This window comes from Heteronotia binoei, chromosome 1 (genome assembly GCF_032191835.1).
Source record: "Heteronotia binoei isolate CCM8104 ecotype False Entrance Well chromosome 1, APGP_CSIRO_Hbin_v1, whole genome shotgun sequence".
Taxonomy (NCBI): Eukaryota; Metazoa; Chordata; class Lepidosauria; order Squamata; family Gekkonidae; genus Heteronotia; species Heteronotia binoei.
In genome coordinates, this window is record NC_083223.1 from 7,800,663 (window position 1) to 7,824,192 (window position 23,530).

General features: G+C 45.1%; 1 protein-coding gene across 1 annotated transcript in view; it reads right to left on the bottom strand.

Annotated features, from left to right (window-relative positions):
* WDPCP (WD repeat containing planar cell polarity effector) overlaps positions 1 to 23,530 on the bottom strand; it is a 326,846-nt gene that overhangs the window by 78,878 nt on the left and 224,438 nt on the right. Inside the window, exon 13 of the mRNA XM_060257471.1 lies at positions 6,917 to 6,980. Coding sequence (XP_060113454.1) covers positions 6,917 to 6,980 — 64 coding nt within the window. The remainder of the gene's footprint in view (positions 1 to 6,916; positions 6,981 to 23,530) is intronic.

Below are 23,530 nucleotides of genomic sequence, written 5' to 3' on the forward strand. Positions count from 1 at the left end.
GGGAGGGAGGGAGAGAAGATGGGAGGATGGGAGGGAGGGAGGGTGGAAGGATGGGAGGAAGGGAGGGAGGGAGGAAGGATGGGAGGAAGGGAGGGAGGGAGAGAAGAAGGGAGGATGGGAGGGAGGGTGGAAGGATGGGAGGAAGGGAGGGAGGATGGGAGGGAAGGAGGGAGGTCAGGCAGCCTGAATCAGATGACCTGAGTCAGAGCAGCAATGGCCAGGGAAGGGGAAGATGCTAAGTGCCCCCCTTACTTTTTAACATGCCCCCCAACATTAAAATCCTGGCTACGAGTCCGCTATAAGCACAGTGCAACGGGCCTACGATACTTGTAGGGGCCCATGAAAATGTTTTAATTTCCTTTAAAATCAAAAGGAAGAGGGGGAAATGAACTTTTAGGGTTGAAGAAAATGTTTTAATTTTTTTTTCTCACATCAGAAAACACATGAAATATTTAGGGCTCATGAAACGCTATTAAATTTTGTCTAACGTGTGTGTGGAGGGGAGGAATTAAATGCTGAAGTATTTAAAGTTACATCAAAAATAACTAAACATTTTTAATGGAGGAAGGGGGAAGGGTGTAGGGTGAACAGCCTCCAGACTGGGCCTGGAGATCTCCTGCTTTTACAGCTGATCTTCAGCTGGCAGAGATCAGCTCCCCTGAAGAAAATGGCTGCTTGGAAGGGTGGACTCTGTGGCATTGTACCATGCTGTGGCCCCTCCCCAAACCCTGCCCTCTCCCAGATCCACCCCTGTCAGCAACCCTAGGAGGCGCCCGTGAAGGCAAAAATTCTTAGGATCTACAAAAATCATAATGCTGTCCTCGGAAGAAGAAACTAGAGTGGCATGCAGGGGTGAAATTCTAGCAGGAGCTCCTTTGCATATTAGGCCACACACCCCTGATGTAGCCAATCTTCCAAGAACTTACAAAAAAGAGCCTTGTAAGCTCTTGGAGGATTGGCTACATCAGGGGTGTGTGGCCTAATATGGAAAGGCACTCTTGCTAGAATTCCACCCCTGATGGCATGACTATGTACGTGTGGGAGTCCTGTACTGGCTATTATTTTACAGTGGCTGTTATCTGACAACCAGATAATAGCCACCAGGGGTGGAATTCTAACAGGAGCTCTTTTGCATATTAGGCCGCACACCCCTGATGTAGTCAATCCTCCAAGAGCTTACAGTAGACCCTGGAATAAGAGCCGTGTAAGCTCTTAAGAGGATTGGCTACATCAGGGGTGTGCGGCCTAATATGGAAAGGAGCTCCTGCTAGAATCCCACCCCTGATAGTAAAATATAAAAAACCAAGAATAGTTCCCCGAAGGACTCCCCTTCAGTTGAAATTGCACCAGCTATTCACTATTTTTTTAAAAAAACTCACTTTCAAGTTCTTTCCTATTTTAGTTGCCAGGAATTTATAATAGGAGCAGTCACTTTTACTGATTTAGAAAGCCAGGATTTACAACCCAAATGAAACTAAACCTTTGAAAGAAGATTTACAGGTATTTTTCTGTTAATTATACCGACGGATCCTCACCCAAGTGCATACAGTCATCATTGCAACGAGCTTGTAAAGCTTGTTTTTAACCTTCTAGGAGGTAGCAAATCAACAGCTTCGGGGTGAAAGTATAGAAGCGGCAATTATGTTTATTTAAAAACGAATGTTGCTTTAATATTTTAAAAGGCGGGGGAAAAATGCAAAGACAAATAGCATCAGGACATAGAAACACCCTTGGAAGGGGCAAGGAACATGGTTTAAACACGAAGGTATATATCAGAATTCCAGTAGAGCGAATGTGCCTGTGCCCTGTCTGAAATTAAAAGCAGGTGTGGCTTTAGAAGAATGTGTGTCTCGGGGCGAACTAATAAGAATTTGCTATGAATATTGTACTTCCTGTGTCCACAGGCAAAAATTATTGTCAGCGAGAAGCCCTGGGCAGGTTCTTAAAAGGGGAAAGGTTTATACTGTCAGTTTGGTGAGGATAATAGCAGAGAACTAGCCGAACTTGTTTTTCTCTGAGCAATCAGCGACTTCGTGCCTTTTCATCTTATGCTCGTCATACGCAATTATGTACATATTAAACTAAGCACACCGACATTACCAAATTTGGGGAAATTTTTTTAAAAAAACAACTTTTGCTAATATTTTACCACGAACCATCAAAGCCTTTTAAAAATAAACTTTCAACGCCATCCAAACAGGAGTTTAAAAAGGTAAAGGTAGTCCCCTGTGCAAGCACCAGTCGTTTCTGACTCTGGGGTGATGGCGCTTTCACAACGTTTTCATGGCAGACTTTTTTTACGGGGTGGGTTTGCCATTGCCTTCCCCGGTCATTTACACTTTCCCGCCAGCAAGCTGGGGACTCATTTGACCGACCTCGGAAGGATGGAAGGCTGAGTCAACCTCGAGCCAGCTACCTGAACCCAGCTTCCGCTGGGATCAAACTCAGGTCGTGGGCAGAGCTTGGACTGCAATACTGCAGCTTTAACACTCTGCGCCACGGGGCTCACCGTTAAAAAGAGCTTTATATCTCTAAAATTAGAATGTTAAATGCATTTCTGAGCTGGTGCCCATTTATTACTTGGAAATTCATGATGTTTCAATTACCGATGTAACTGGTTTGCACGTCCCCGTCCCCCCGCCCAGTATTCATTATTATTATTTATCTTAGCCAGTCATGACCCATCTTGATTTTATGTTATCTGATGCACGCTTATCTATATGGGATATTTCTGGGCAAAATTCCAAGCAGCATTCCAAATGTTCTTGTTCTTGACCGATCAGGCCATCAGTAAAGATCTGACACTTTTATTAAAGCATCTGTTCCTTACGTCTATCCCTACTCCTAGCAGCACAGTGGATGCCCTTTAGAACTGTCAGCAGCTGAAGGCCGGAACGTACTACAAAAGGATTTAAAACCAACAACTTTAATATAGCTTGATCCTTGCTGTCATAAGTAGGATTAGCCACAGCCCCCAAATAAATGAAGGTGGTGCTCATCGCGTTGTGTCCTTTTCTCTCAAATTTGAACTTTGCGGAAATTGACATCGTTGATCCACTGATAGGTCATGTGATGCTCTTTTCAGAAAAAAAATGCACGATTTTTTTATTATACTATTTAAGAGCACGTTTGGTGTAGTGGTTAAATGTGCGGACTCTTATCTGGGAGAACCGGGTTTGATTCCCCACTCCTCCACTTGCACCTGCTAGCATGGCCTTGGGTCAGCCATAGCTCTGGCAGAGGTTGTCCTTGAAAGGGCAGCTGCTGTGAGAGCCCTCTCCAGCCCCACCCACCTCACAGGGTGTCTGTTGTGAGGGAGGAAGGGAAAGGAGATTGTGAGCCGCTCTGAGACTCTTCGGAGTGGAGGGCGGGATATAAATCCAATATCTTCTTCTTCTTCTTAAGAGTGTACTGCATTTGATCCATATAGCCCCTTTAGGAGAAGGGTTGTACTCCAGCCCGTAACCAGAATTTTAAAAGTCGGGGGGGGGGGGGCGTATTAAAAAGTCAGGGGGCACTTAACAGCTCCCCTCCCCTGGCCACCGTGGCTCTGACCCAGGACACCCAACTAGGGGACCTGACCTTCCCTTCTGCCCGCCCCCCCTGCCACCACAACCACCTGGGGGCTAGCAGAAATGAAAACTGGGAGCTGGGGGCTATCCCCTTCCCCAGTGATTTAAATTACATGGGAGGGGTACCCAGTGGCAGCCACTGCCCCTCCACACCATTTAAAGGTCTGGGAGGAGCAGGGCTGCTCCTAGGTACTTCTTCCATGCAATTTAAATCATGGGGAGAAGGAGGGGGAGCCCCCAGTTTCTCAGCTTTACACCCATGGTGGGGGTGGGCGAAGATCAGGGCCACCTGAGATGGGGCACCCAAACACAAAGTCAGAGGGCAGGGCCCCCACAGGCCTCCCTGTAGCTACAGGCCTGGTTGTGCTCCATCCGAGATACCAAGTACTACTGGTGTTGCTCTTTCAAATTCAGCAGGATCTTTTTCCTCAGGCACCCATCATTTAAGAATGGAATTGGGCAACTGAAATTTATTTTATTTATTTGGCTTACATCCCGCCCTCCCCGCCGAAGCAGACTCAGGACGGCTCACATTGAAAGGTCATAAAAAACAGTATTTGTAAGCTGTAACATAAGAATATAAAATATGTCGTAAAGAAAAGCATATAAAACAGTATCATGAACAATGGCAGGTGCTATTTGATCTTTCAGCAGATTTTATTAATAATGGCGAGGAACTGACGATTCAGTCGTTATAGTTTAGCGTATTAAGCTAAAAATCCCAGGTCAGAATGGAATATTCAAGGTGGGCCAAATAATGTCTATTTCTTTTGGGCCGGATGGTGTAATATCTGTTTTCTGCTGCCATAGATGTTAATTCAGAAACGCCTGGCGAAACAGCACCATTTAGCAGGCCCTGCGGAACTGTGAGAGCTCTCGCAGGGCCCTAACCTCCTCCAGAAGCTCGTTCCACCAGGCAGGTGCCGCAACAGAAAAGGCCCTCGCTCTGGGAGTTTTGAGCCAGGCTTCTTTGATGCTGGGGATCGAGACTGTAACCCTGACCAAAGTGCTCTCTGGGGTACATGCAGGGAAAGCCGGTCCCTAAAGAATGGGGCACTGTGCATCCTGACATCAGCCTTCATCATCTGCACTTCCATAAAGCAGCTTATAAAGCAACAGAAGATGAAATGAAAGGCAGCTGGAATATCAATAAATACGTTATGTAATTAATTTCTCAGAGGTGTGCCATTTTCAACACATTCTCTTGAAGCCTGCTTAACTTTGGAAAGTTTATCACAGGACCCGATGGGATAAGCCCGATGACTAGACGTGTGCATTAAAAGGCATTAAGAATGTTCTCACCCACATTTCTTTTTGGCATAATTAAAAAGGAATTTCCGCAGCCTTTAGAAGAAGGATGTAATTGTGCCGTTTAACATATTGTTTAAATAGCAAGATCAAACTAGATGGGCAAGAGGCCTGATAGGCTAAATTGTATCAGCAGCCAGTCATAAAGCTTGATTTAAACAGGTTTTTATCACAGAGCCCTGTGGCGCAGAGTGGTAAAGCTGCAGTTCTGCAGTCCTCAGCTCTGCTCATGACCTGAGTTAGATCCCGGCGGAAGCTGAGTTCTGGTAGCCAGCTCGAGGTCGACTCAGCCTTCCATCCTTCCGAGGTCGGTCAAATGAGTCCCCAGCTTGCTGGGGGGAAAGTGGAGAGGACTGGGGAAGGCAATGGCAAGCTACCCCGTAAAAAAGTCTGCCGTGAAAACATTGTGAAAGCGACGTCACCCCAGAGTCAGAAACGACTGGTGGTTGCACAGGGGACTACCTTTACCTTTTTTCCCCCCATCATGCTAAAAAAGAGTTGAGCAAATATGACCCTCACAGGCTTCCTTCCTTTTCTTCTTTTCTTTCAAAAACAATGAAATCCGTAGCAAAGCCACAACACGCTGGGAGAACAGGAAAGCACTATAGCTTTTTGTCTGCTGTAACTCGCTTGCTGCATTGTACTATGATCAGGGGTGCGGGAGCTCATTAGCACAACTCATTTGCATATGCCACACTCCCCTGACATCACCGGAAGGCGGACTCAATTATATCAGCTCAGCATCTACCTTGAAATGCTTCTTGAATTACAATTGTCATAGTAAAACCTTACTTTCACCATACTTTTTATGTTACTTTCTCCTATGCGGCCACATGTGCGTCATAATTGTATTAGTAATGTACTGATAATGGCCATGGGTGTCAAAAAATGTAATGCCAGGTAGCAAAGACATAAACTTTATAAAGGACACAGACAAACACAATTAAAGCTTAAAAAAAAAATAAAGGAAGCATGAGAAAGAGAGAAGGAAGCAGACTTGCTTACAGGCCTGATAGGAGCCTTCCGGGGGCCTGATTCAGCCCCCGGGCCACATGTTTGACACCCCTGCTTTATGGTATTTGATGGTTGTTTCTGGTTCACATATTGAAACGTCGACTGACATATTGAAACGTTGGAGAAACATCGACTGCGGGGTGACATGATAGAGGTTTACAAGATTAAGCATGGGATGGAGAAAGCAGAGAAAGAAGTATTTTTCTCCCTTTCTCACAATACAAGAACTCGTGGGCATTCAATGAAATTGCTGAGCAGTCGGGTTAGAACAGATAAAAGGAGGTACTTCTTCACCCAAAGGGTGATTAACATGTGGAATTCACTGCCACAGGAGGTGGTGGCGGCTACAAGCACAGCCAGCTTCAAACGGGGTTAGATAAAAATATGGAGCAGAGGTCCATCAGTGGCTATTAGCCACAGTGTGCATATATATATATATGTGTGTGTGTGTGTGTGTGTGTATATATACACATATATATGTGTGTGTGTGTGTATATATATATATAATTTTTTTGGCCCCTGTGTGACAGAGTGTTGGACTGGATGGGCCATTGGCCTGATCCAACATGGCTTCTCTTATGTTCTTATGTGACAGAGTGTTGGACTGGATGGGCCATTGGCCTGATCCAACATGGCTTCTCTTATGTTCGTATGTGACTCAGAGTGTTGGACTGGATGGGCCACAGACAGCTGGTTAAATTAAATTTGTTTTGGTGCTTCTTTAGCTATAAGACTAGTGGAATAAAAAGGTAATAAATACACGGACGGGCCCATACAAACTATACCTTCCTTCGAGGTTTTTAAACAGAGGCTAGATGGCCATCTGACAGCAATGAGGACCCTGTGAATTTAGGGGGAGGTATATGTGAGTTTCCTGCATTGTGCAGGGGGTTGGATTAGATGACCCTGGAGGTCCCTTCCAACTCTGTGATTCTAATCCTTTTAATATACACCAGACTTGACACACAACTCATCTTTTAGCACAAAGAGAACAGCAATCACCATCTTAAGGAGGAACTCACCATAAACAAATCGCGGGCACCCATATCAACGGCAAGCAGAAAAGCCTTTTCAAATCTTTGGTACCTACAAGATAAGGAGAAAGACACAATTTGATTCAGACTCCTATTCTTTTGCAGCTGCACATCATTCGTGTACTGATAGGCCGATGTTCCATATAGATGAGAAAAATCCACTTCTGGAAGGGGTGATCAGATACGTTGAAGTAGCTGTTCTTGTTTGGCCTGTTCCAAACTGCATTTTTCACCCAGGGGTGCTTAAATGAATGTTGTCCCACGTTTAAAATCTTGAGGGGAGCTTTGGGACAGGGAAAGCATTTAGGTCATTTCCCCTAACTCCCTTACTAAAAACAAGAGAAGAAGAAGAAGACTGCAGATTTATACCCCGCCCTCCTCTGTGAATCAGAGACTCAGAGCGGCTTACAATCTCCTTTATCTTCTCCCCCTCACAACAGACACCCTGTGAGGTGGGTGGGGCTGAGAGAGCTCTCCCAGAAGCTGCCCTTTCAAGGACAACTCCTAGATTTAATAATTTTTATTGATTTTAACTACAAAAAGAAGAGGCACAAGCATAGATACATTAAAGAGGGGAAGGGGTGGACAACTCCTATGAGAGCTATGGCTGATCCGAGGCCATTCCAGCAGCTGCCAGTGGAGGAGCGGGGAATCAAACCCGGTTCTCCAAATAAGAGTCCGCACACTTAACCACTACACCAAACTGGCTTTGCCATTCTGGCCTGGAGAACAACCGAGGTGCATCTATTTGTAAAGTGCAAACGATACAGTTCTTCCGCTTACGGAATGTAGATAATACACTATACATCCATATATACAATGGCATTTGTCTTTATCAGTGAGAGAACAAAATGATAGAATTTAGAATAATTTGGGGTTTGTGAAGAGATGGCGTGGGTATCCGCTGAGCCATAAAATCTTCTGAAAGGAGAGTCTAGATGAAGAATATAACAACATTAAAAAGTATGTCTGTTTTAAATCGGAAGCTATTTAAAAAAGCAAGTTGGGGTGAGAAACTGAGCTAATTTGCTTTGCACGTATAAGGATCCAGATTCAATTCTTGTCATCTCCCGCTGAAAGGATTGGATAGTAAGTCATATGAAAAACCTCTATCTGAGATCCTGGAGAGTACCTGGTAGACAGTATTGACCTGGATAGGGTCTAACTAAATACAAGGAAGCCTGCGACTGACATATCTACAGGGCTGCCTCTCCCCATATGTGCTCCGGAGATCACTACGATCCAGCACACAACATCTGCTGATCATCCGTGGCTCGAAGGACATCTGCCTTGCCTCAATTAGGGCCATGGCCTTTTTGGCCTTGGCCCCAGCCTGGTGGAATCAGCTCCCTCTAGAGCAGTGGTCCCCAACCTTTTTGGCACCAGGGACTGGTTTTGTGGAAGACATTTTTTCCACGGACTGGCGGGGGGGGCGGGGGCAATGGTTTTGGGATGATACAATTGTGCACTTTATTTTGGTGTGGTGGTTAAGTGCGCAGACTCTTATCTGGGAGAACCGGGTTTGATTCCCCACTCCTCCACTTGCAGCTGCTGGAATGGCCTTGGGTCAGCCGTAGCTCTTGCAGAGCTGTCCTTGAAAAGGCAGTTTTTGTCAGGGCTCTTTCAGCCCCGCTTACCTCACAGGGTGTCTGTTGGTGGAGGGGGGGAGGTAAAGGAGATTGTGAGCCACTCTGAGATTAGAGTGGAGGGCAGGATATAAATCCAATGTATTATTATTATTATTATTACATTGTGATACATAATGAAATAATTATACAACTTCTGGCCCGGTTGCTAACAGGCCACGGACCGGTACTGGTCCACGGCCTGGGGGTTGGGGACCCCTGCTCTAGAGTTCTGGGCCAGCACTGAATTGTTATCCTTCCGTAGGGCGTATAGGGCGTAGAGCTATTCTGCCAGGCTTTTGGTTGAGGCAGTGGGCATCCTATTCCACCAGCTGGTCCTATGTGACGATCCATCTCTGCTGAAACATTAAATTGATTTTATTTACTATCTTCGGTTCATATAAAATGGGCCCAACTGAGCTGCCATTTATAATTTGTATGATCTGTCAAAGTGTATTGTCCACATCGCTCTGGTTTTAACTGTTGTTTTTACACTATTTTTAGAATGTTGTTATCTGCCCTGAGCCCATCCTTGGGAAAGAACATAAGAACATAAGAGAAGCCATGTTGGATCAGGCCAATGGCCCATCCAGTCCAACACTCTGTGTCACACAGTGGCCCCCAAAAAATTTTACACACACACACACACACACACACACACTGTGGCTAATAGCCACTGATGGACCTCTGCTCCATATTTTTATCTAGACCCCTCTTGAAGGTGGCCATGCTTGTGGCCGCCACCACCTCCTGTGGCAGTGAATTCCACATGTTAATCACCCTTTGGGTGAAGAAGTACTTCCTTTTATCCGTTTTAACCTGTCTGCTCAGCAATTTCATCGAATGCCCACGAGTTCTTGTATTGTGAGAAAGGGAGGAAAGAACTTCTTTCTCCATCCCATGCATAATCTTGTAAACCTCTATCATGTCACCCCGCAGTCAACGTTTCTCCAAGCTAAAGAGTCCCAAGCGTTTCAACCTTTCTTCATAGGGAAAATGTTCCAGCCCTTTAATCATTCTAGTTGCCCTTTTCTGGACTTTCTCCAATGCTATAATATCCTTTTTGAGGTGCGGCGACCAGAACTGCACACAGTACTCCAAATGAGACCGCACCATCGATTTATACAGGGGCATTATGATACTGGCTGATTTGTTTTCAATTCCCTTCCTAATAATTCCCAGCATGGCGTTGGCCTTTTTTATTGCAAACGCACACTGTCTTGACATTTTCAGTGAGTTATCTACCACGACCCCAAGATCTCTCTCTTGGTCAGTCTCTGCCAGTTCACAACCCATCAACTTGTATTTGTAGCTGGGATTCTTGGCCCCAATGTGCATTACTTTGCACTTGGCCACATTGAACTGCATCTGCCACGTTGATGCCCACAGACTATAAATTGCGGACTATAAAGGGCGGACTATAAATTGCCTAAAATAAAATAAATGTGTGAATGGGCTCTACTCTGGTTAACACAAATGTAGGTAAAAGAAATAAATTTTCTTTTGACCAACTGAAAAACAACATATAGCAGGCGTAGCTCTCCAGGTGTTTTTTGCCTACAACTCCCATCAGCCCCAGCCAGCATGGCCAATGGCTGGGGCTGATAGGAGTTGCAGGCAAAAAACATCTGGAGAGCTACCGTTGGTCACCCCTGACATATAGGCTTTCAGTCCCCAGATCTGGAGGGGGGATCCCCCAGTTTTTCAGGCTCCTCCCTGCAGTCCGCTAGCTGGCCAGTAGGGGAAAGCCCCTCCCCAACATCCATCATGTGCCTTCAAAACTCGGCATATTTTACATATTTTGTAACTGTTTAGTGTTTCTGAATCTGTGCGTGCCTTTAAATCTTGGCAGGAAAGCGGCAGGGGGGCGAGGTGAGCAGGCAGAGTCATGTGGCTTTCAGTCTCTCTGTTGTTTGGAGGAAAACTCCACCCCCTAAGCTGTTCTTTCATTTCCCTATTAGTCTGAAGAGGTCAGAAATGTGAGTAAATTGCCCCAGTGAGATCACAAAAGCGTGTGCTTGCTAAATGTGTTTATAATGGTTACTTTGTGAAAGTGTGTGAGTTGTGTGTTCACTTTCATTTAGTGGAAGTTTAGCTGCTGAGGGATGAGGAAATGTAGATTGTATTCAGGTGAACTGCATTACTGTATTTTTATTTATTTATTGTGGGGAATGGGAAAATCTCTTGGCTCTACCCACAAAATCCCCAGATACTTTCTGAGTTGGACCCTGAAAACCTAGCACCATACGATCCCGAACCTGATAGTAATTTCATTTCCTCCTTTAATAATAATTCATACTTCTGAATTAGGATGACCTCTACTCACAAAACTGTAAAGTTAGCTTGTTAGTTCTAGATCTGCAGTTTACCCCCACATAAATGCTATGAAGGCAGCAAAAAGAAATAAAGACTTGGTAAACTGCTTACAGAAGGAAGGAAGGAAGGAAGGAAGGAAGGAAGGAAGGAAGGAAGGAAGGAAGGAAGGAAGGAAGGAAGGAAGGAAGGAAGGAAGGAAGGAAGGAAGGAAGGAAGGAAGGAAGGAAGGAAGGAAGGCAGGCTAATTTATTGTTTAAAAAGTCAAACCAAGTGAGACTCTTGCCACTACAGTTTCCAAACTGGCTTTCTTTTATACTTGTCTTCTTGATTTGCTATTATATTTCTAATTATTTCTCTAGTTAATTGCATTCATTTATTAATTTTTTTCAATTATTATTTCTTTTCATTTATTACCTTGTTTATGGAAACACCAAATATACCAGAACAAAGACTGAATTCATCTGAACCAGGTTTCAGCTTAATGTTTCCAGCACCCTCGTGTCCGTGCAACCAATTTAAGGATATTTCTTGGTGTGATAAAGTATCTTGATTAAAGATTAAAATAAAGGTTCATTATGAAAAGTACAGAAGTCAAAGTTTAGATTTTTTCCTATTAGGCAGTTTATTTATTTATTTATTTATTTCATTCGATTTATATCCCGATTTATATACCAAAGTTCGAGTTCAGTAGCACCTTTAAGATCAACAGAGTTTTATTCCAGGTTCGAGCTTTCAAGCGCAAGCACACTTCCTCAGATACAGTTATACGGAACTAGAAATCACAGTCATACATATAGAAAGTGGGGAGTAAATTAGAATACAGAATAATGATTTCTGACCCTCAGGGCTTTTTTTTTGTAGAAAAAGCCCATCGGGAACTCACTTGCATATTAGGCCACATCCCTGGATGCTGAGCCAGCCAGAACCGTGTTCCTTTCTGTTTCTGCTCAAAAAAAGCCCTGCTACAACACCCTAAATGTGCCAGCAGTGATTCTGCTGTTTAGGGGCGTGTTTCTGCTTGAGCTTGACTCTGCCCTGCGGGCACCCAGCCCAGAGAGGTCATAAATACAGTCTGCAACTGGATTTCCATTTGTGCATAGGATTGGTGTGTTGCTTTGCAGATCGTTGGGAAATCCTGGTGTGGTAAATTGGCAGCGTTTTGAGATGACAGATGATAGCGGCGCCACACAATTCAGGATTCGTGCGACTGATTCAGTTGTTACGTGAATCATGCAACCACTTTCACTTTTGCTAGCAGTCAAAAGGCTTGGGCACGTAGGGCCTTTCAAGATCTTTCAAATAAACAAAAATGCTCAAGTCCTTCATCCACACTACCTAAGTTCCCAAGTCCTGAATTCCCAAGTGCTCAGTTGTCAGTGAAAAGGGTGGTTGGTTTTATACGAGTATGCAGATGGCTCACTGCCTTCATATCCATCAGTCATAAGAACATAAGAGAAGCCATGTTGGATCAGGCCAATGGCCCATCCAGTTCAACACTCTGTGTCACAGAAGAACATAAGAAAAGCCATATTGGATCAGGCCAATGGCCCATCCAGTCCAACACTCTATGTCACATAAGAGAAGCCATGTTGGATCAGGCCAATGGCCCATCCAGTCCAACACTCTGTGTCACGTAAGAACATAAGAGAAGCCATGTTGGATCAGGCCAATGGCCCATCCAGTCCAACACTCTGTGTCACGTAAGAACATAAGAGAAGCCATGTTGGATCAGGCCAATGGCCCATCCAGTCCAACACTCTGTGTCACATAAGAACATAAGAGAAGCCATGTTGGATCAGGCCAATGGCCCATCCAGTTCAACACTCTGTGTCACATAAGGACATAAGAGAAGCCATGTTGGATCAGGCCAATGGCCCATCCAGTCCAACACTCTATGTCACATAAGAGAAGCCATGTTGGATCAGGCCAATGGCCCATCCAGTCCAACACTCTGTGTCACGTAAGAACATAAGAGAAGCCATGTTGGATCAGGCCAATGGCCCATCCAGTCCAACACTCTGTGTCACGTAAGAACATAAGAGAAGCCATGTTGGATCAGGCCAATGGCCCATCCAGTCCAACACTCTGTCACATAAGAACATAAGAGAAGCCATGTTGGATCAGGCCAATGGCCCATCCAGTCCAACACTCTGTGTCACATAAGAACATAAGAGAAGCCCTGTTGGATCAGGCCAATGGCCCATCCAGTCCAACATTCTATGTCACATAAGAACATAAGAGAAGCCCTGTTGGATCAGGCCAGTGGCCCATCCAGTCCAACACTCTGTGTCACATAAAAACATAAGAGAAGCCATGTTGGATCAGGCCAATGGCCCATCCAGTCCAACACTCTGTGTCACATAAGAACATAAGAGAAGCCCTGTTGGATCAGGCCAATGGCCCATCCAGTCCAACACTCTGTGTCACATAAGAACATAAGAGAAGCCCTGTTGGATCAGGCCAGTGGCCCATCCAGTCCAACACTCTGTGTCACATAAGAACATAAGAGAAGCCATGTTGGATCAGGCCAGTGGCCCATCCAGTCCAACACTCTGTGCCACATAAGAACATAAGAGAAGCCCTGTTGGATCAGGCCAGTGGCCCATCCAGTCCAACACTCTGTGTCACATAAGAACATAAGAGAAGCCACGTTGGATCAGGCCTGTGGCCCATCCAGTCCAACACTCTATGTCACATAAGAACATAAGAGAAGCCATGTTAGATCAGGCCAATGGCCCATCCAGTCCAACACTCTGTGTCACACAGTGCCAAAAAAACCCCTTGGTGTCCATTCAAGTCTATGGTTTATAACTGTAGTGGTGTGGACAACAGTAAGTTTAAGGAGCTGGGGATGTTTAGCCTGGAGAGGAGGCAGCTGAGTACTTGTAGGGCTGTCATATAGAGAGGATGGTGTTGAATTGTGTTCTGTGGCCCCAGAAGGTAGGACCAGAAGCAATGGGTTGAAATTAAATCAAAAGAGTTTCCGGCTCAACATGAGGAAGAACTTCCTGACCGTTAGAGTGGTTCCTCAGTGGAACAGGCTTCCTCGGGAGGTGGTGGGCTCTCCTTCCTTGGAGGTTTTTAAACAGAGGCTAGATGGTCATCTGACAGTGATGAAGATCCTGTGAATTTGGGGAAAGTATTTGTGGATTTCCTGCATTGTGCAGGGGGTTGGACTAGATGACCCTGGAGGTCCCTTCCAACTCTATGATTCTATTCTATTCTATTCTATTCTATTCTATTCTATTCTATTCTATTCTATTCTATTCTATTCTATTCTATTCTATTCTATTCTATTCTATTCTATTCTATTCTATTCTATTCTATTCTATTCTTAATACCATCAAGTCATAGCTGACTCATGGCAACCCTTCTTGGCATTTCCAAGCAAGAGATATTAGAGGCGATTTGTAATTGCCTGTCGTCACATAGACCCTGTTTGGTGGTCTAACACTACTAACCAGAATTGACCCTACTTAGCTTCTGAGATCCGACAAGACCAGGCTAGCCTAGTCCATTAAAGTCAGGGCTTACAATGTTTTATATGTATCTTGTAAAAGGCAAAAAGGTAGTCTCCTGTGCAAGCACCAGCCATTACCAACCAACCCATGGGGTGACGTCACATCATGACGTTTTCATGTCAGACTTTTTACGGGGTGGTTCGCCAAAGTGGCCCCGTGGCGCAGAGTGGTAAAGCAGCAGTACTGCAGTACTGTGGTCTGAACTCTGCTCACGATCTGAGTTTGATTCTGGCGGAAGCTGGATTCAGGTAGCCGGCCCAAAGTTGACTCAGCCTTCCATCCTTCCGAGGTCGGTAAAATGAGTACTCAGCTTGCTGGGGGGAAAGTGTAAAAGACTGGGGAAGGCCATGGCAAACCACCCTGTAAAAAAAGTCTGCCATGAAAACGTTGTGAAAGCAACGTCACCCCAGAGTTGGAAATGACTGGTGCTTGCACAGGGGACCTTTCCTTTCTTTTCCTCGCCATTGCCTTCCCCAGTCATCTCCACTTTACGCACCACAAGCTGGGGACTCATTTTGCTGACCTCAGGAGGACAGAAGGCTGAGTCAACCTTAAGCCAGTTACCTGAACCCAGCTTCCACCGGGATCGATCTCAGGTCATGAGCAGAGCTTGGACTGCAATACTGCAGCTTGCCACTCTGCGCCACGGGGCTCCTATGTATCTTGTAACTTACGGTTAATCATTTTCACAGTAAGTTACAAGATACATATAAAACACTGCGTAAGAATTCCATCCCTGGACATAAAAACGAGAAGAACAAGAAATATCTACCTGCTTGATTTAGTCATTAGTTAAATTAAATTATCTTCAGTGCAAGGAACACTGATCGATTGGCCAAATTTATATCAAATTTCATATGCTGTGAAAGCAAATGTTGAGATGTTACAGGTGAGTTGATGACATATATATTTTTAGTCAGATAGCAAGAATCAGACAACAAAATTTGAGGACTTGGTACATGATGCTACCCTGAATACAAATCTTTGATACTTGTATAATGAACAATATAATAAATTAAGTAGAATATTCACTGTTCGTCCCTGGTCACATGCATAATTTGTTCAAATGGAATTTTCTGATGTTGCTGCCCCCAGTAGGAGATGGTATTGGAAAAGTTTACCGTCCTAAGAGGATAGTATGTACCTAAACATACCTGTGCAGAATGCGGCAGCACGACTGCTGTCCGAATCGCCTGTACGGGCAAGCAGTCGGCCGATGCTGCACAGTCCGCTGTCACGGGCTGGGGCCGGGTCAGGCAAAGTCCAGGGGCAGTCCAAGGTCTGTAGCTGGTGAGCAAAGAGGGTCCAAGGCACCAAAACCGAATCACAGTCCAGGTATCGCAGGTCAGAGGTTCAGAAGCCGAAGTCAGGGGGTCCAGAAGCCAAAGTCAAAAGCCGAAGTGGATGCTAGAACATCAGGTAAGTGACTAGTTGCTTCCACAAAGCCTCCTCCCAAAGCCCACAGCTATATAGCCCTCTGCTGTCTGTTGCCCATTTGGGCTAATTGCTGGCTCAGAGAGGCAGCCAGGATCCTGCTGAGACTCAAGCATCCTCACTCCTAGAAGGGCCAGAATCCTTTCAAAACTCAGGGCTCAGGGAGCGTCTTGCTTGTGAGCGTGCCGCCCTCCTCCGATCCCTGAGGTCCTGACGAAGGCGGTCACGCACACGAGCCACCCGAGAGGGCGAGGCAGAGGGGCTTGGATCTTCTCCAGCAGGAGGCAGGGGCACTGGTGCAGGTGGCAGGGGCACAGTTTCTTCTGCAGGGTCCCCAGTACCCATGACATCCGCACTGGCTACCAATTGAGCACCGGATTCGCTTTAAGGTTTTAGTATTGACATTCAAAGCCTTGCGCGGCCTGGGACCGGCATACCTGTGGGACCGTCTCTCCCCATATGAGCCCCGGAGGTCACCACGATCGGCCACCCCTGGCCCAAAGGACGTCCGGCTTGCCTCAACCAGGGCTTTTTTGGCCCTGGCCCCGACCTGTTGGAATCAGCTCCCGATGGAGGTTCGGGCCCTCCAGGATTTGTTATCATTCCGGAGGGCCTGTAAGATGGAGCTGTTCCGACGGGCTTATGGCCGAGGCAGACGGGCGTCGTATCGTTTAAACGCCCCCCCCTGCATTGTATTTTTTTTTTAAACCAAGACAGACGGGATTTGAACATCTAGGTCGGGACAAGCGAGCTGAATTGGTCGGTTAATAGCATCTTTGCCGCCCTACCTAATTGTGAGCTATGGCATAATTGTCACCTAGCAATGGTGATCCATGCGACGGTCACCTCAAGACTGGACTACTGTAACGCCCTCTACATGGGGCTGCCTTTGTGCCGGACCCGGAAGTTACAACTAGTGCAGAATGCGGCGGCCAGGCTATTGCTTGGTCTTCCAAGACGGGAACATATACGGCCGGGGCTACGCGAGCTGCACTGGTTACCGATTGTATACCGGGTCCAGTACAAAGTGCTGGTTATTACCTTTAAAGCCCTATATGGCCGAGGACCAGCCTACCTGAGGGACCGTCTCTCCCCGTATGAGCCCCAGAGAGCACTGAGGTCAGCAGGAAAAAACAGACTGACTACCCCAGGGCCAAAAGAAATTAAACTCCAGAATACCCGCACACGGGCCTTTTCTTCTGCGGCCCCACACCTTTGGAACCAGCTCCCAGAGGAGGTACGGGCCCTGCGGAACCTCGACCAGTTCCGCAGGGCCTGCAAGACCACCCTCTTCAAACTGGCATTTATGAATAGCTGAACTGCAAGTGCATAATGAAGAATATTCGCCATCAACACCAACAGATAGGTATAGCGTCAATGATAACATTATGGTTGTTTTAATTTAAAGTAATTGGATTAATAATCGTTTTTAATTAATGTATTAATTGGTTTTAAGGCAAATTAATGCCTACTAATGTAATGTTTTATTAATGTATGGTATTTTATTGATGTTAGCTGCCCTGAGACCGCTTCGGCGGGGGAGGGCGGGATATAAATAAAATTTTACTTACTTACTTACTTTTAATTTTAAACTGTTTAAACTGTTTTGTTTTAAATTGATTTGATTGTTTTAACGTGTTGGAAGCCGCCCTGAGCCCACTATGGGAAAGGGCGGCCTATAAACCTACGAAAATAAATAAATAAATAAATAAATAAACCAGCCGTATTCCCATACCAAGGTAATCATTCATTTATAGTGAAGTTAGGATCCCTACCACATATGAAGTCCAGACTTGAAATGCTAGTTCAAGGGGCAACTAGTGGCCCAGTCTCCATAGGTCATCGGCCATGCAACTCGCAACATATGCACTGCACACAACAAACCAGAAATTTAATTTACACATAAAGTGTCACAGGCTGCTCTAGTGCAGAAGCTAAGAGGATAAGCTGAGCCAGCTAGTTCAAATCTTTCTCACACCAGATACTATCTCCCCTCCTCGCCATCTCTCCTCTTATCTATCTCATACTATCTCCCTCCTTCATCTGCGATGAAGATAACGTTACACTGGGCTGTCTGAGGATTAAGGAGATAAGTGTGCATAGAGAGACTTTAATCGTGGTACGATAGCCATCAGAAGACCGCACGCATCTTCTGTCATCTTGAGAGGGACGGTGGGTCAAGTGGTAGAGCATCTGCTTGGTAAGCAGAAGGGTCCCAGGTTCAATCCCCGGCATCTCCATCTAAAAAGGGTTCAGGCAAATAGGCATGAAAAACCTCAGCTTGAGACCCTGGAGAGCCACTGCCAGTCTGAGTAGACAATACTGACTTTGATGGACCGAGGGTCTGATTCAGTAGAAGGCAGCTTCAGATGTTCATATGTCATGCATGATCAAATTAATTAATTAAGTAAGTTTTATTTTAAAATTCTTTTAAAGCACTATGGAATCCTCTCTCAGGACTAGGAGTTATTTTTTCCTTACTAGTAAATGTTCCAGAGAGTCCTATGACAATTTTTTTTTTTTAAAAAAAATAATATTTCTGATTTTATTGATTGTGACACACAAACAAATTGAAATTTCAAACCAAATAGGAAACATATTATAACAAACATAAATTCAAACATACATACTTAAAACAGAGGATGAAAGTGATTGCAACTAAACAACTTGATGTATGGGTTTGTAATGGTATCTCCTTACATTTACTCATTAATCTTATTTTGCAGTGTTTACCTACATACATATATTTATTTGTCCAGAAAAGGGCAACTAGAATGATTAAAGGTTTGGAACACTTTCCCTATGAAGAAAGGTTAAAACGCTTGGGGCTCTTTAGCTTGGAGAACCGTCAACTGCGGGGTGACATGAGAGAGGTTTACAAGATTATGCATGGGATAGAGAAGGCAGAGAAGGAATGACTTTCCCCCCTTTCTCACAATACAAGAACTCGTGGGCATTCAATGAAATTGCTGAGCAGTTATGTTAGAACACATAAAAGGAAGTACTTCTTCACCCCAAGGATTAACATGTGGAATTCACTGCCACAGGAGGTGGTGGCGGCTACAAGCATAGCCAGCTTCAAGAGCAGATTGGATAAACATCTGGAGCAGAGGTCCATCAGTGGCTATTAGCCACAGCATATTGTTGGAACTCTGTCTGGGGCAGTGATGCTCTGTATTCTTGGTGCTTGGGGGGGGGGGGGCAAAGTGGGAGGGCTTCTAGTGTCCTGGCCCCATTGATGGACCTCCTGATGGCACCTGGTTTTTTTGGCCACTGTGTGACACAGAATGTTGGACTGGATGGGCCATTGGCCTGATCCAACATGGCTTCTCTTATATTCTTATGTCTTCAATTCATTTCAGTTGTAGCCAATCGCATAGTTTATGCCATTTTTCAGTAGCTTCTTGTCTAGATTTCTCATTCAATAAAGTCGTTACTATGTCTAGTTCAGCTTTGCCTAAAATCTTGCTTAGTAAATCATTCATTTTAGGTATCTTTTTTTTCTTTCCAATGTGTCGCATATAAGATTCCAGCTGTTGTGAGAGTCCTATAACTTTTGATAGGGTTTTTCTTTTCCTTTTCCTTTTTTTTTTGAGGAAGGAGGGGGAGTCACAGGGGCCGGAACGCTACTGTGTGTAGAAGGCCACATCTGAATTCCAGCGATGATGCTTTACAGCAGGGGTCCTCAACCTTTTTGAGCCTGTGGGCACGTCTGGGATTTCGATATGGCATGGTGGGTGCAGCGAAGATGAAAAGGCAGATGGTGCAGAGGGAAAGAATCTTTAACGGTTGTCTAAGCCATACTCTGCTGAAGTGTATATACGGGCACGGAACTAAAACGAATCCGGAAGATTTCCCCCTGGCGAAGCTGCATGTGAAACATGCGGGGAATGTACAATTGTTAAAGATTCTTTTCCTCTGCACCATTTGCCTTTTCATCTTCGTTTTGCCTTGGTGCAGACCCAACTCTTCCTTCTAGCGGGTGCAGCAACAAAAATGCCTGTTGCAAAATGGTTGCTGCAGGAGGTGGAGTCAGCAACAAAAATGGCTGCCGCCACTTAACTTTAGTAACTCAGAGCAAAAAGGCTGCTGCCACTTAACTTCAGTAACTCAGGAGCAAAATGGCTGCTGCCACTTAATTTCAGTAACTCAGAAGCAAAATGGTTGCCGCCACTTAATTTCAGTGTCTCAGAGCAAAATGGCTGCCATCACTTAACTTCAGTAAATCAGGAGCAAGATGGCTGCTGCCACTTAACTTCAGTAACTCAGGAGCAAAATGGCTGCTGCTACTTAATTTCAGTATCTCAGAGCAAAATAGCTGCCATCACTTAACTTCAGTAAATCAGGAGCAAAATGGCTGCCGTCACTTAACTTCAGTAAATCAGCGCAGATCCTTGGGCTATGGTGGCAACTAGGGTTGCCAAGTCCAATTCAAGAAATATCTGGAGACTTTGGGGGTACAGCCAGGAGACTTTGGGGGTGGAGCCAGGAGACATTGGCGGCAGAGCCAGGAACAAGGGTGTGACAAGCATAACTGAACTCCAAGGGAGTTCTGGCCATCACATTTAAAGGGACTGCACACCATTTTAAATGTCTTCCTTCCATAGGAAATAATGAAGGATAGGGGCGCCTTCTTTTGGGGCTCATAGAATTGGACCCCCTGGTCCAATCATTTTGAAACTTGGGGGGTACTTTGGGGAGAGGCACTAGATACTATACTGAAAATGTGATGCTTCTACCTCAACAAACAGCTCCCCCAGAGCCCCTGAAACCTCCAGATCAATTCCCCATTATACCCTATGAGAATCGATCTTCACATAATAATAATGAAGTGCTCCCCCCAAGTTTCCCTCCCCCCCCTTTCTGGCGACTCTGAAGCGAGGGATTGGCCTCTCTACTCACGAGTTGCTGCCAGCTTCTTCAAAGTAACACAGACACCCCATCCCAAGAGGAAGCCTTTCAATCGGAGACTGAAGCCTCCAAAGGCACATGGTCCTCTGGGAGCCGGGCTTCCCTCCACCGGCCAGCTGACTGGGGGCGGGAAGGAGTCTGGGAAAGCGGAAGAAGCCCCGCTGGGACCTGGGGATTGGCAAGCCTAGTGGCAACGGCTGCCAAAGCAGTAATTTTAAAAATCTTCACAGCCAATCGGATCTCCAACAGTCTATCAGAAGGCCTGCTGGGCAAAAGCCCTACCTACTTCCCAAAACACCTGACGGGCACCAGAAAAGCTGTCAGTAGGGCCAAGGCACTCGTAGGCACTATGCTGGGGACTCCCGCTTTACAGTAAATTATCTACCTTTGGGGGAGGATGTGCTGGAAAATGGGGAAAATTAAAGCAGTGTCCCTAGACTATCCGGAATCCTAGGCAAGGCTAGCTTCTGGCACCCCCCCCCCCCGCACTGATAATGTCACTGAGTCATGGGGGCACCCAATTTGGTACCCCCAGAAGGCCGGTGCTCTAGGCAATTGCCTAATATGCCTAGTGGTAAGGATGGCCCTGAACAGGGAAAAAACCCTCCTAATTTCTGGGTGATTGAGTGACTTGTGTGTGCAAGATTAATGCGTAACAACAAAACTGGCACTGCCATTACTGGGATGAGCCTGTAGAATGGTCAGGTTGGCTCAATCACACAGTCCTTCCCCCGCAGGCGTCTAGAAAACTGGTTCTTTCGAGGCGAACCGCAGTTAGTTTCTTTGTGCGAATCGTAAACCCTGGTTCGGTTCTCTGCCCTCAGAACTAGGATTTAAGGGTTGCCATTCCCCAGGTGGGGGCAGGGGATCCCCTGGTTTGGAGACCCTCCCCCTGCTTCAGGGTCTTCAGAAAGCGAGGGGAGTGGAGGGAAATGCCTGCTGGGAACTCTATTATTCTCTATGGAGATTTATTCCCATAGAAAATCATGAATTGATCTGCGGGTATTTGGGGCTCTGGGGGGGCTGTTTTTGGGGGTAGAGGCACCAAATTTTCAGTATAGCATCTAGTGCCTCTCCCCAAAATACCCCCCAAGTTTCAAAAAGATTGGACCAGAGGGTCCAATTCTATGAGCCCCAAAAGAAGGTGCTCCTATCCTTCATTATTTCCTATGGAAGGAAGGAATTGAAAAAGTGTGCTGTCCCTTTAAATGTGATGGCCAGAACTCCCTTTGGAGTTCAATTATGCTTGTCACAGCCTTGATCTTGGCTCCAGCCCTAATGTCTCCTGGCTCCACCCCCAAAGTCCCCAGATATTTCTTGAATTGGACTTGGCAACCCTACTAGGATTCCATACCAGAGTTAAAACACAAAACCAACCATAGATAGTGATTCAAACGCAATGACATACTGAGGTCTACTGTGGAGGCGGCAAATTTTTAATGTTATAGCCGTGTGCAAGAGACGGAAGGAGGATACAGCTTTAAGGATTCTTCTCTCCCGGGTTCGTTCCCATCATGACAAACCGTTAACGTGTGAATCGTGCTTGCCTGCATTTGTGTATGAAGATCGCACTATCCCATTTGTAAACTCTTGATGAAAAAGTCATACTGACTCCCAGCATTTCTTTTTTAAGTGACTGGTTACAACCAACACGCTGTCTTAGACACGCTCATTGGCCACGTAAGCGTATTCCTGTGCAGGGCTGATAAAAAGGAGGAATATTTCCTCCTCATCTTTAGTATGAATGCGTCCTGTTTAGAAAAATCATCTGTCGCAAAATGGCTCTTCCTCAATTTTAATTTCTAAACCTTTCCTTAGAAATGAAGAAGTCTTAGAACTTGCCTCATCAAGAAGTCCAGTGAAGGATGATGTGTGATATGTAAATGACAATTTAAAATCCTTCCAAAGGAAGACAATAGGAGTAATGAATATTGGAAACAATTTGCATGTCATCAAATCCAACTAAAAATGAAGTTTTAATTTGTTCGATATTCTGAAATGCATATGCAAATGTTGCATTTGGAATATCAGTCGAGCATTCACTTAACATCACGCAATTGTATTTAAGCATCTGAACAGATGACGGAAATAGGTTAAATCAACTACAACTACCAAACATTTACCTCCAGGCTTACATGATTACTTTTAATTCAGTTATTTCATTTAATATTTCAATTTAATAGTTTACTCTTTCATTCGTTTTCTAGGCATCCTGCCCATTTCTTAAGCACAATATTATTAATTATTCATACGAAAATTTCTTCACAAATTCTCCTATCAGCTCATTTTTTGCAACAGAAACAATAGGCAGACTTTGACAAACTGAAAAAAAACAATTCTCCCTTATCTACAATGCGTAATTTTATTTTTTTGTTGTTAGTCAAGAAAACGAAAAAGGAAGAACGGTTTTAAACTGTGGGAAGTAATAAATTACGATGCGGTATCGCTGCTATTTGAAAGAATGGAAAGATGGCATAAAGTCTTTGAGCGTGGGTGGCTTAAATTAATATACAATATAAAAGGAACCTTCTGTACAATAATTACAGGAAGTTTAGAAAGAAAGGTCAAGAACTACCTGTCCTCCCAACTCCTGAGTAGCCATGCTTGTGGAGTAGGGTTGCCAACTCCAATTCAAGAAATATCTGGGGACTTTGGGGGTGGAGCCAGGAGACTTTGGGGGTGGAGCCAGGAGCAAGGTTGTGACAAGCACAATTCAACTCCAAAGGGAGTTCTGGCCATCACATTTAAAGGGACTGCACACCTTTTAAATGCCTTCCTTCCATAGGAAATAATGA